This window comes from Nelumbo nucifera, chromosome 6 (assembly GCF_055504915.1).
Source record: "Nelumbo nucifera cultivar China Antique chromosome 6, China Antique-T2T, whole genome shotgun sequence".
NCBI classification, from domain to species: Eukaryota; Viridiplantae; Streptophyta; class Magnoliopsida; order Proteales; family Nelumbonaceae; genus Nelumbo; species Nelumbo nucifera.
Window position 1 is genome coordinate 51,916,519 of NC_142654.1, and position 13,785 is coordinate 51,930,303.

The window sequence follows — 13,785 nt, forward strand, 5'->3', positions numbered from 1 at the left end:
TGGCCCACCTCATGTGCTCACAGCCCCACTATTTCATTGTTTGATGCTATCAGGCAAGAGGCTAGAGCCGATCTTGGCTTGTAGCAAATTCGTTCACAGTTCCAACAGGACCCCAATACAACACTTGGGTACACTTTAGTGGGCCTGGATCTTTTTTACAAGGGGTGGTTTGTAGTAGCCCCCCAATTGGCCCACAAGTCAGAGCTTCTTCAACTTTTCCACAATTCAGTATTGGGTGGACATTCATGGGACCTTCAGACATCAGACTCTTAGGTGATTAGGCAACCATTATTATTGGGCTGTAATGCATCGGGATGTTATGAAGCATGCAGCTGAGTGCACCATGTGCTAACAACATAAATATATGGCTCAATCTCCAGTAGGTCTCTGGCAATCCCTTAAGATTCCAGAGCGCGTATGAAGCTATATCCATGGACTTCATCACAGGTTTTCCGCACTCATCAGGAAAGTAGTGACCAATGTTTTAAAAGGCGTGGAAGGCGTACGCCTAGAGGCGCGCCTCCAGGCGAGACCTCCCCCAAACGCCTTGAGGCGTATGCCAGAGGCGCTGACACCTCTGAGGCGTATGCCTTAGGTGCAAGAGGCGTATGCCTCATACGCTTTTTCATGAGGCGTGCTAGAGGCATACGCCTCATGCACACCTCATGTAAAAAGATAGAAAAAAACAAAGAAAAAAGAAAAAAAAAGGAAAGGAAAGAAAAAGAAAGAAAAGTAAAGGAGGGAAGGAAAGAAAAGATAAGGGGAAAGAAAGTGGGCTGAGGACAGCCCCCAGACCCCTTCAGCTGGGGGGCTTCGCCCCCTTTTCGATGCCAGCCCAATTTGGTTTTTTTGTGTTAGGGGTGATATGCATCTTCATTCTTCTTAATATATAAGTTTTTTTATTAAAAATAAAGAAAAATGAGATCCTCCTTCCTCCTCATCCCCCCTCCTCTTAAGTAGGCTTACGCCTCTTTGTGTTTGGGAGGCTTACGCCTCTTACGTTCTGAACTATGCCTCACGCCTCTAGGTAGTGGAATGCCTCGCGTCATGCCTTTGCGTTTTAAAACATTGATAGTGATTATGGTTGTGGTTGATAGACTATCAATTTTCTTCTCTTCCACACCCCTATTCTGCTTCAATGGTAGCTAAAGTCTTTGTTAAAGATGTTGCTTAGTTACATGGGACCCCCAGCTCTATAGTTTCAGATCGGGATCCCACTTTTCTCAGTCAGTTTTGGAAGGAATACTTTCGTCTGCAAGGCACTTGTCTATACAACTGCACCAGTTACCATCCATAGTCGAATGGCCAGACGGAGGTCTTCAACCAATGCTTGGAGACTTATTTACGGTGTTATGCAGGAGAGAAACCAAAGCAGTGGGCCACATGCTTCCTTGAGGGCCCATTTATCTGTAAAAATTGGCTCCAACCCTACCAGCCATAAAAATGAAATCAAATGATAAAAAAAGTAGAATGCGGTCATCAACAAAACCATGTTCAGGTTGGTCAACACAGATGCCATGGCCATGTGAATTCTACCCAGGTAGAAGCAAAAGACCAATTCTTTAAACCAGCTAGAAAACTAATCAAATATTGTTAATCTCAAAGTTTCTTATCAAAGAAAGGTTAATAAAAACCATTAATTTGAAAAACAATGATAAACAAAAGAAGACATAAAAGGGTTCTGATTTTATAACTGCTGATTGATAAAAAAATCATGCATTTGTTTTAGACGGAAAACAGAGCAACCAGATAACACCCAAACACTCTTCAAATTGTAGCTTAGGGGTTTTGAAAACTTTAAACAGCTGAGTGAGAATCTTTTTGGAAGTTAACAGGTGGAATCCTAATGGAGGGGGTCTTTTTTGCAAATGAAAGTTCAGGGGGGAGGGTTCACTGACCCCATAGTACCGGGGGTGGGGGTCTTTGTAATTTACCCTTTTACATACTTTCTTGCCACATGGCTCCAGTCTGTCCATCCTTTGTCCTTTTGGACTGGCAGCTTGCATCGAATAATATCTTCAACTTATCCACCAGGCCATCCTCATCTGCCCTCATTTTTATGGTGGTCTTGTTTTAATTGTCCAACATTCTTCTGTTTAACCTATAAAACTTCCTCTTTAACTTTGTGGTAGAGGCATTTTGCCCTGAAAACACATCTCTATTTCATGATTTCAAATACCTTATTCTAGTTCTATGGACATCTTCTTTTGTTGTCAATCTAGTTCAATCTTTCTTTCCTTATGGATAATTGAACCAAGATACAGAAAATGATAAGTTTGAAGAATAACTTGGTCAATGGCCACCAGTCTTATACATCTTTTTTTGTCAGTGAAGGAAATAAAAAAGCATAACTAGTTTCATATTTGTACTGCTACACTTACTACATACCTTAGTTCAGCTTGTAAAAATATCCCAATTCTTTCCTTTTATTGTTCTACCTTCATATTAATTCCTCTAGTCTAGTTAAGCAAAAGTAAGTCAATTACACAAATGTAAATCAAAAGTTGCTTTTCGACATGCCAGTCAATTACACAAATGCAAGATGATATGCACCAGTGTTGGTTTTTGTTGTAACTTGTTGCAATTGGAAACTGACCTTCGATTTCCTTTGTTAGTGTTGCTTCATCCGTTTACATATTACTGGTCATTATACACTTGAAAGTTGGAGCATAGAACCCAAATATAAATGGATGCATGTGATTGGAGAACCCCCCTCCCCCCAAAATAACTATTTGTGGGACTCATGGAGTTTTATAAGTTGCATGCCTATACTCCTTGAAGAACCAGAATATTAGAAATGACTGTTCTGTAGGGAAAAAATAAACTTAGAATTGTTGCATTACTTAAGGCTATGGGACCTCATATGACTTCTTGGCTTGGGTTTTGGCTTAGTGGCTGATTTCTATTAGTACTCATCTCAAGGAATGCTGTGGATGGATGTGCTTTCCTTGTGCGTATTGATGTAGGAATGATATGAGAAGCAATGCTGTGGATGAATGTGCTTTCCTTGTGTGTATTGATGTAGGAATGATATGAGAAGCAATGCTGTGGATGAATGTGCTTTCCTCTGATAGCTGAAACCCAAGGTGCCTTCATTGGGGGAAGATTGGGACTGCAAAGTTGGAAAACTCTCTTCCAAATATCTGGGTATGCCGTTGGGTGAAAACTGCAAGTCCAACTTTATTTGGGATCCCATCATAGAGAAAATGGACAGAAAATTGGCTTCATGGAAAACCAAATATTTGTCCAAAGGGGGCAAAGTAACTCTAATCAGAAGTGTGTTGTCATCCCTTACTGTTTTTTACTTGTCTCTATTCCTGATTCCGGCCAGGTGGGCAGCTGTGTTAGAAAAGAAGATAAGGGACTTTCTCTGGAGGGGTTGGAAGGAGTCAAAATGCCACCTAGTCAACTGGGGAAGGATCTGCAACTCCAAGAAAAATGGGGGTCTAGGGATCAGGCCAGTGAAAAATATCAGCACAACCATGCAAGGAAAGTGGTTATGGAGATTCAATGAGCAACCGAATAGTCTGTGGAGATCAATTGTGGCCAATACGGGTCAAGCAGAAGAGAGTGAGATACTGAAGAAGCTAGAACATCTTATGGATGCTCCCTATGGAAGGCAATTCAAAAAGTTCAATATCAGTTTTTGAAAGGAATAAAATATGAAGTTGGGAATGGCCTCAGGGTGCTATTTTGGAAGGATTTCTGGTATGGGGGTGGCCCTTTAATGACTCTGTTTCCTGATCTATTCAAGATCTTGGTTAACAAGGAGGCAACTGTGGCTGATTGCTTGGATAGACAGAATGGTCAGTGTATCTGGAACCCCCAATTCAGGAGAATTTTAAATGATTGGGAGGTGGCTTCTTTGGTCAGGTTATTTTAGTTATTGGGTGAAGCAAAGATAACAGGAGTAGGAGAGGACAAGAGAAAATGGCTCTTCAAGAAATCAGGCACCTTCTCTGTGAAATCCTTCTCCCATAGCTTGTCTAGGGAGGAGCCCTCTGCTTTCCCAAGTGACAAAATATGGATTAGATCTGTTCCTTCTAAGCTGGCTTTCTTTGTTTGGCCAGCAATGCTGGATAAGATTTTAACAAAAGATAATTTAGTTAGAAGAGGTATAGAGGTGGAGGACTTGGGCTGCATCTTATGTGATGGAACTGTGGAATCCTCTAGTCATTTGCTGATCCACTGTAACTTTCATTGGATTTGGATGATAGTGCTGAATCTGTTTGGGGTTAAGATGTGCTTCTCAGCTGATGTGAAGGGATTTATAGCAGCTTGGGCACTTGGAGGTTTATCCAGGGCTGGAAAGGTAGCATGGAGTATCCTTCCTGCAGCAGTTTTTTGGGCAGTATGGTGTGAAAGAAATAACAGGCTATTTGAAGGGAAGATAAATTCCAAAAGAAGTTTTTAACAGAATTATGGGGATGACACATTCTTGGTTGGCAACTCATCAGTTATTCAAAAATAGGCATATGCTTTCCTTTTTTGATTCAGACTTCCTATTTGTAAGGAATCTATAGTCTTTTTTTGGTCTTTTGGAGGGTTGGAAATCTGTGGATAACTGTTTCCTTGGTGTACAGCTTCTCACTGTACAGAGGCTTCTTTGTATTTTGGCTTTTGATATTAATGAATTACTTTACCTTAAAGGACACTCAAAAAAGAAAAAAAAGAAGCAATGAAGTTTTTATATCTTAAAGTCACGGTATTAAGGCAAAAAGCATGAGGTGTGTGTATTAGCTGCAAAGTGATAGTAGATAGTGAGGCTGGGAATATCATACCTCACAAGGCACAACAAAACATAGCTTCAAATCAAATCATATTTATTCCATCTCTTATGGTGAAGCCTTACAATAAAAGTCCAGGGTAAGCCAAACCTAGGCTTTCCTTAACAAACTCAAATAGTTGATGGCCAAGAATAAGATTTCTTCAAACTAGATTATGTGACACCCAAGCAGTTTTCTGATTCCACATGAATTCTTAAAATCAAGTAAGAACCACTTCCTAACATAATCCAAGGAAACCATAAATTACTAAAAATAGTAAATCAGGAATTACTTAAATAGTAATTCCAATAATTACCATAAATAGTAAGTTTCTTTTTAGTAAAAATAAAATAGCAAATTTCTAAGACTGAAATTTAGCACCACAACCACCTAACTCCCAATAAATTTCCCTTTGTCGGCTGCTGAAATTGTGGACCCCCATTGAAGCCCAATGGGCATTGGGCCCAGTAGAAGATCAAGACTGTAATCAGTCTTGAATCCTAATAGGTTTTAGGTTTACAAAACAGAAGAAAAGTGAGAGAAAGGAGAAGGAATAGAAGAGAAACAGAACACAAGGGGTTGAAAGGAGGGACAGATTCTAACAGACCTGCCGCCGCCACTCTCTTATTATTTATAGGTTATGTTCAGTACATAATGGAAAAAGACAAATCTGCCCTTAGTACTTACATGATAATAAAGTAAATAAAAACTGAAATAAATAACAACTGAATTAACAAACTGACCCAAACTGACACTACTATAACTGAAACAAATAACTACACATGCTGTCCTACGAACACAGTGGGGATCACTGCTGTGGGGCCCACATCAGTGTTCTCTACACTCCCCCTCAAGTTGGGAGTAGATATCTATCATTCCCAACTTGGATAGGTCTGTCTGTCTCTAACTTCTTCCTTGGTACAACCTTGGTGAGGATATCCGCAAGCTGCATATTAGATGTGATATATGGAAGACACACTTCTTGTGATGTGACCCTCTCGCACAAAATGTCGATCAACTTCGATATGTTTAGTTCTGTCATGCTGCACTGGGTTGTGGGCTATATTAATAGCTGCCTGATTATCACAATACAACATTAAGGGCTTTTCATAGTCAATACCCAACTCTTCAAGTAGTGACCTTAGCCATAAGATTTCAGCCACTCCGTTAGCCATTGACCTGTATTCTGCTTCAACATTGGAGCGGGAAACAACACTCTGCTTCTTACTCCTCCAAGAGACAAGGTTACCTCCCACAAGGGCACAATATCCAGAGGTAGACCTTCTGTCATCAACACTCCCAGCCCAATCGACATCTGTATAGACCTCCACCCTCATGTGATTATTGTTCTTGAGCAGTATACCTCTACCCGGGCATCTCTTCAAGTATGCTAATATTCTCTCTGCCGCAAGAAGATGAGAAGTTCTAGGGGAGTGCATGTACTGGCTAACAACACTAACTGCATAACTGATATTTGGCCGAGTGAGGCAGAGATATAGGAGCTTTCCAACCAACCGTTGGAACATAACTTTGTCTTCAAGAGGCTCCCCGCCCTCTGCACTAATCTTATGATTTTGTTCAATGGGTGTATCAGCAGGCTTAACACCCAACTTTCCAGTTTCCGCCAACAGATCTAGAACATATTTTCTCTGAGAGATAAAAATCCCCTGCTTGGATCTAGCAACCTCAATACCCAAAAAGTACTGTAGTGCACCAAGATCTTTCACCTCAAACTCTTGATGAAGGAGCTGTTTGAGGGACTCAATCTCATGGCTGTCATTTCCTGTCACCACAATATCATCAACATATACTGCAAGTAGTGTCAGAGAGGACTCCACCCTCTTGATGAATAGTGTATGATCTGACTGGGCCTGTACATAACCAAACTTTCCAAGGGCTAATCTGAACCTATCAAACCAGGCTCTAGGTGACTGCTTCAAACCATACAATGCCTTGTTCAGTCGGCAAACCTTCTTACCTGTCTCTGTATCATAGAATCCAGGAGGCAACTGCATGTAGACCTCTTCCTGTAAGTCTCCATTCAGAAAGGCATTTTTAACATCCATCTGGAACAAGGGCCAAGAATGATTTGCTGCAAGGGATAACAAAACTCGGATGGTGGACATCTTGGCTACTGGGGCAAATGTCTCCAAGTAGTCTATACCATAAGTCTGAGTGAACCCCTTTGCGACCAGCCGGGCTTTGTACCTTTCAATAGAGCCATCAGCATTATGCTTCACAGTGAACACCCATTTGCATCCCATCGGTTTCTTTCCTTTTGGTGGGTCAACTAGTGCCCAAGTATTATTCTTCAATAGGGCATCCATTTCGTCTTGCATTGCATCTTTCCATTCTGGAACTGATAAGGCTTCTTGCACTATTCTTGGAATAGGGACATTGGCAATGGAAGTGAGATAGGACCGGTAAGATGGAGATAGACGATCATAGGATAAGAACTGTGAGATGCTGTGAGCTGTAGAAGTGGTGCAATATCATTTCCCTTTGCGAATGGCAATAGGGAGATCAAGGTCATTCACAAGAGGGGAAGTGGCAACAGTGGGAGGTGTCTCAGTAGGCTTTGGATCTGGAGCCGCAAAAGGAACTGGAGCTGGCCGGGACTGCTGATGATTAGGATCAACCTGCCTGCATCGCCTGTGATAGAGTCTCAACTCCTTCTCCCTCTAACCACCCTCACCACTACAACCTTCATTACCCAGTGGAATAGGTAAAGGAACAGCCCCACTCAAAACAGCCCCACTTCCACTCTCACTGCTCTCCCCCTGAGGAAAGAAACTCAAAACTGCCCCACTCTCACTACTCTCCCCCTGAGGAGAAACCATAGGATACTAGGGTGTCTCCTCAAAGAAGGTGACATCCATGGAGACAAACCTTTTCCCTGAAACCGGATCATAGCAGCAATAATCCTTTTGAGTTTGTGCATAACCGAGGAAAATGCATTTGGAGGCCTTAGGTTCAAACTTGGAATGATGGAGCCCGAGAAGCTGAACGAAACAGGTACAACCAAAGGTTTTAAGGGGAACAATGAACAACTCTTCGTCTGGGTATAGAAGGGAAAAAGGGGTTTTCATATCAAGAACCCGGGAAGGAACTCGATTAATGAGATAAACTGTCGTGAGGATAGCATCACCCCAGAAGCGAATAGGTACATTGGATGTAAACATAATGCTTCTAGCCACCTCCAAGATATGCCTATTCTTCCTTTCGGCAACGCCGTTCTGCTGTGGTGTATAAGGGCAAGTGCTCTGGTGAATAACTCCTTGGCTAAGAAGGTAGGAGGTCAATGGCTGAGCAAAGTATTCCTTTGCATTATCAGATCTAAGGACTTTGATTTTGGCCCCAAACTGAGTGAGAATCATCTGATGGAAGTTTTGGGTCAGAGCAGGAACCTCATCCTGAGAACGCATAAGATAGACCCAAGAAAAGCGGGTATGGTCATCAACAAACAGTAGAAAATATCTGTACCCACCCATAGAAGAGATATGATATGGCCCCCAAACATCAGTATGCACAATATTAAAAGTGGAATTACTCATTTTATTAGTTAAAGAATAAGAGGTTCTACAATGTTTGGCAAACTCACAACTCTCACACCTCAACTTTGATAACTCAACAGACTCAAATAAAGCAGGAAACAGACTTAAAAAAGAAAAATGACCTAATCGATTATGCCAAAGCATAACCGTACTCAGACTGGGAAACAAAAGACTTCTTATCCACTGATTCCTCCCGACGAGAACTCTCTCCAAGCAGATAGATCCCATTCGTCTCACGGCCAGTCCCAATCACCTTCCTCGTCTCCATGTCTTGAAAAACACATGGGTCAGGGAAAAAGGTTACTGAACAGTTCATGTGTTTGGTAATACTACTAACTGAAAGCAGGTTAGTATCAAGCTTAGGAACATGCAAGACAGAAGATAAAGAGATAGTATCCGATAGCTTGAAAAGGGGGCTGAGGCTGCATCATGAATTTCCTCCTGGTCTCTTCACTATGCACCAGGGAGTATGCTTGAGAAAGGGTCACACTATCTCTTGTCAATATCTGTTGTCGCACAATGTCATATTCTGAATTCAAACCAGCCAGAAACTCAAATACCCTATTCGTCTCGACTTGCTTTCTGTGAGCCTGTGCATCTTTGGGACTCTCCCACTCAAGGGTCTCTAGATGGTCAATCTCATGCCACAAGGATTTCAATGTAGAGAAGTAGACAGAAACTGGCTTCTCTCCTTGTTTAAGGCTGTTCACCTCACACTTCAGTTCATAGGCTCTGACAACATTAAGGGGTTGGGAATATGTTTCTTTCACAACATCCCATATCTCTTTGGCTGTCTTTGCCCACAAGTAATTTCGGCTGATATGTGGCTGCATAGAATTACACAGCCATGCCATAACCAAATAGTTCTCTTGAACCCACTTGGTGTATGTTGGGTCCTCCTTGGAAGGTTCTTTCACATCTCCCAAGAGGTAACCCAGTTTTCCCCTTCCTCCAATAGCCATCATGGCTGATTGAGCCCACTCCAAGTAATTTGACCCATCAAATCTCATAGTTGTAATCTGAAACCGGGTTTCAGATATACTACCATAACTGTTGTTTCCAAAACTACTTTCTCCCTGACCCTTAAACTCCATCTTTGATCAAGAATCAGTGGCTACAAACTGTTAGAGCCACTATACCAGAAAACAGAGTGAAATCAAGTAGGTCTGAAATCTGATCTGAAACCAACACAAATATGATCTGAAATCTGATCTGAAACCAACCCAAATCTGATCTGAAATCAATCGCGTATCCCAGTATATGCAAGAAATCAACTCAAATCTGATCTGAAATCAATCGGCATGCACAGTACCAGGCAGCCTGTCAAGGTTTTATCCTCTAGAAGAGCAATCTGAGATGCTATTTTCTGAAATCACTACTGTGGGGCCCACTGCTGCGAGAGCAGAATTAGGGTTTCAACTGTAGGTCTGAAATAAGTGCTCAGCTGCACTCTCCAAGCAGTCCGCACAAGTGGGACTTGTCGTAGGGTCAATATGAAACCCTAAAACTGCTCACCTCTGAGAGGGGGGGGGGGGTTCGGCCCAATAGTCAAACCCTAGAAACAAACTTAAAACAGTTCGGCCTCTCCTTCTAGATAGGTCCAACCTATCTCGACTGATTGTAGTCTCTGAAACTAAATAAAAAAGAATTACTTATGGATTTCGGTTTACTGCCTTCCAGGGTTACCTGAACCCTAACCTTCACTGCTTATTCCTGATTACCAACTCTCTGCAAGCCGTGGCAAGTCCTCAACTGCTGCAAACCTCTCCTGGTAATCTCCAAGATTCAGCCGCCGAATACTTCTTCATAAGCTTCCAGCCCTAGTTAGTCCTCATGTGGTCGGCTGGACTAGACACACATGAGAAGCCCTAGATAGGCTCTGATACCAAGTAGAAGATCAAGACTGTAATCAGTCTTGAATCCTAATAGGTTTTAGGTTTACAAAACAGAAGAAAAGTGAGAGAAAGGAGAAGGAATAGAAGAGAAACAGGAGAACACAAGGGGTTGAAAGGAGGGACAGATTCTAACAGACCTGCTGCCGCCACTCTCTTATTATTTATAGGTTATGTTCAGTACATAATGGAAAGGATAGATTTGCCCTTAGTACTTACATGATAAATAAAGTAAATAAAAACTGAAATAAATAACAACTGAATTAACAAACTGACCCAAACTAACACTACTATAACTTAAACAAGTAACTACACATGCTGTCCTACGAAACAGTGGGGACCACTGCTGTGGGGCCCGCATCAGTGTTCTCTACAGGCCCCATGATGAAAACTCCTAATTTTCTAGACTTCTAAATTGCATATAACCCCTTGATTTTTTTTCCTTCTTTTCACCTGCATCACATATACCTCCTTGGTTTGTTTCCTAATCAATTTAAGTGAACCTTTTGTCTTTTAGACCTTTCTAGTCAGAAGTCAAAAATCATCTAGTGCTGTTTTTTGGTTTAATATAACTTTCCTCAACTTTGTGTTTCTCTCTTATTATCTATCAAACCAAATATAGCCGGAAAGAATTTTGATTGTGGTTATTGTGTCGAGCTTTAAAGAGAGTTTTGATCAATGCTGCCCATAGATACCTATCACTATTCTAGAAAACAAAATATGGTCAAGTTGATTCAGTCATTCTTAATTATGCGAACCTGTAAGAAACCTACAGGACCATGCCATACTTGCTTTCTACCAATTTATGAACTTGAACTTTTCAGTTGCTATTCCAATTGGTTTATGGGTAGCAGTATGAAATTTCATTGGGGTTAGTGCATGTCCCCATGATTTCTTCAGAATTAAGCTAACCACATTCTGTAAGAAAACTAAGGTTGTGTTTGGATAAGCTTCAGGATTTATGCTTTTGAAGTCCAGAAGCACAAAGCCCAAGAGGTTTTTTTCTTTGTGGCTTAAAAGTGTTTTGGCTTTACGTTGATTTGTTTTTAGAAATAATTCTTACCAAATGATAAAAACATTTTTTACTCAAATTTGTTTTTCACAGCCCAAAGCTCAAATTCCAAAGCTTATCCAAATGGAGCTTAAATAACAACATATCTTGTTCACCCTTAGTTCATGATTCCATCTCTAGCCTTATTTGAGAGTCTTAAAGGCAAACCCTGGACTATATGTCATACAACTTTCCTGTACATCAGGTCACCTTTGTCTTTTCCTAACAATTATTTTCTTTTTCTTGTCTCCCCACTTGTTCATGCATTATCTATAGATGATGGGTCATCATCGTTTTATTGCTGGGCCAATGCCAAGAGAGCAGCCACAATGCTTAGGTTATATGAAAAAATATCAGACAAGGCACTCAATAGCAGTTGCTGGAGATTGAAGAGAACTCAAACGGACAAGGCCACAAGTACTGCCATCTATTATTTGGATAAGATCTTAAGCAAGTATAACAGAATCATAGTGAAGAATTGCGGAGCAGCACTTGATTCGCCATGTCAAGACCTTACCTTTTCAGTCACTTCAGATAATGTCTTCAGCAGCTCAGATGAGAATCTCCTGAAGTTTATCATTCTTAATGCTTGTGGTGGCTCTGTTTTGGTGAGTTTTCTTTTTCCCCCACCCTTGGGATCATGTATTAAAGAATGTTGAAGAACTTGGATTTGATTCTGAGGTCATTTTTTCCAGTATATGATCTCGCTTGCTGCCCTGTATAATTTGACTGAGTTGGACCTATCATTTAGGAAGCAGAATTTAAGAGTTGGTATTTGGAATCTATCCAAATCTAAACCCCTGAGAAGCTCTGGGTTAATTAAGGAGTTATTGAACATTATATTCACGTTCAAGCACATTAGCATGTTTATGTCTGTCCTCAAGTTATATGATGATACATATAAAAGGCCATTACCTAATGCTGGTCCTGACTACCTGGGCGTCTTGGGAGTGGATCACCACCAAAGTTAGGTCCATATCCACTTAATCCCTTCCAAGACCTGGGTAGCTGGGATCATTGTTAGGTAGTGGCTCTTGTCTGCTGTGAGAGAAAAGAAAAGAGAAACAGAGCATCTACCTAGAAATTGATAATTCCTTGCTTAATTTTAACCTTTCTTTCCAGAATGTTGTAGGCAGTGTTATGGATTCAGATGCTATAGTGAAGTTACAGAAAGAGATTTCGGATATGGAGACACTAAATCCTTCAGTGAAACATATATGGGCCAGAGAAGTTCGGCATTTGAATCATCTGGAAGATGCAAGGAACAAGATAAAAGAACTAGTTAGATAAGGATCATTTGTTACTTGTAAATTAATCAAGTTCCATTTGCCTTTCTGTTGTATTTCCATGTGTACATTTTGTTTATATATGCCATAATTTATTATTTCCAAAGCTTTGAAAGCATTCTACTAATTATTACCTCTTATTGTAGACATGCCTGATTTTATTATCAAGATCTACCATGAACTATAAAATACTGAGATCAGAGAGTACTTATTGAAAAGCATGCCAAACTGTATGCATGGCCTGTTTTGTGTTAATATTTGTGTGGCCAGACAAGTTTTACACTATCTCAAACTTGTAGTTTTATGTTGTCTAGCTAGGTGATTGGCCTGCTAACAGAATCAAAATGATCGGACCTGACCCTTTTCTAATTTAGCATATGGTACTCCGTACTCCTTTGATAACTTTTGAGTGGCAACAACTTTATGAAGGTTAATAGAAGCTTTTGTTAGAGCAGTGTATCTTCGATAAAACATGCACTAGAACTGGCTTCTTGTCCTTCTTTACCTAAGAGGGAGCCTCAGAAGTCGGAACAAATTAATCTGGACATTGAAAATGAATTAAGCTTTTGAATTGGCAGAAGCCACATAATTATCATGTGGGACAAAATTTATAATGGAGTTCGAATGGACTCCCCATCGCACGCCCCACAGGCACATCGGCCCGTGCATTTGGAACATCTCCCATATTTATCAGGGGGAGATGTTCCAAATTCATGGTGGGTGCTGGTGGGGTGTGGGGCGTGCTCTGTGGGGCATCCATTTGAATCGTTCGCAATGGACCCGTTACAATGTATTTGAGTTAAACATATCATCTGGCACATCTTTAACTAGCAGCCTCTCAAGTCTTATGGGCTTTGATTTTCCTGAACCAGGACCTTCCTATACGTACCTGGATCTAAGCAATCTTCCCTTTTCTTTTTCTTTTTTGCGGGTTAGCCTATGATACCAGAAAGACGTGATGCCAGAAAAACGTATATCCAAAAAAGCGGTATATAAAAGTAGTAATCAATCGTGTTTTTCTTATGGCTGCAAACAGATCGGATTGGATTCAATAAAAGTTGTATCTGTTTCGATCTGAATTCGAAAATAATCTGTTGGATTTTTAAGAACATGATTCGAATTCCAATATCTTATCAGATGTCATAGTTCATAACTAATGGATCACATTGGAGTAATCCAAATTCGATCCGTTAACTAAACGATTGAATTTCCCGATCCAATCTGATTTGTTGGGAT

General features: G+C 40.8%; 1 protein-coding gene across 4 annotated transcripts in view; it reads left to right on the forward strand.

Annotated features, from left to right (window-relative positions):
• Positions 1-12,743, forward strand: part of CTC1 (conserved telomere maintenance component 1) — a 42,175-nt gene extending 29,432 nt beyond the window's left edge. For 3 of the 4 annotated variants that reach the window (XR_016077575.1, XM_010245802.3, XM_010245804.3), the window contains 2 exons: positions 11,540-11,871; positions 12,386-12,743. Coding sequence is in view for 3 of the 4 variants with exons in the window: in XM_010245802.3 (XP_010244104.1) it covers positions 11,540-11,871; positions 12,386-12,553 (500 nt within the window). In the remaining variant the exon portion in view is untranslated. Of the gene's footprint in view, positions 1-3,025; positions 3,168-11,539; positions 11,872-12,385 lie in introns of those variants that run through there. The other variant, XM_010245805.3, reaches the window with a different exon arrangement.
• The last annotated feature ends 1,042 nt before the right edge of the window (positions 12,744-13,785 follow it).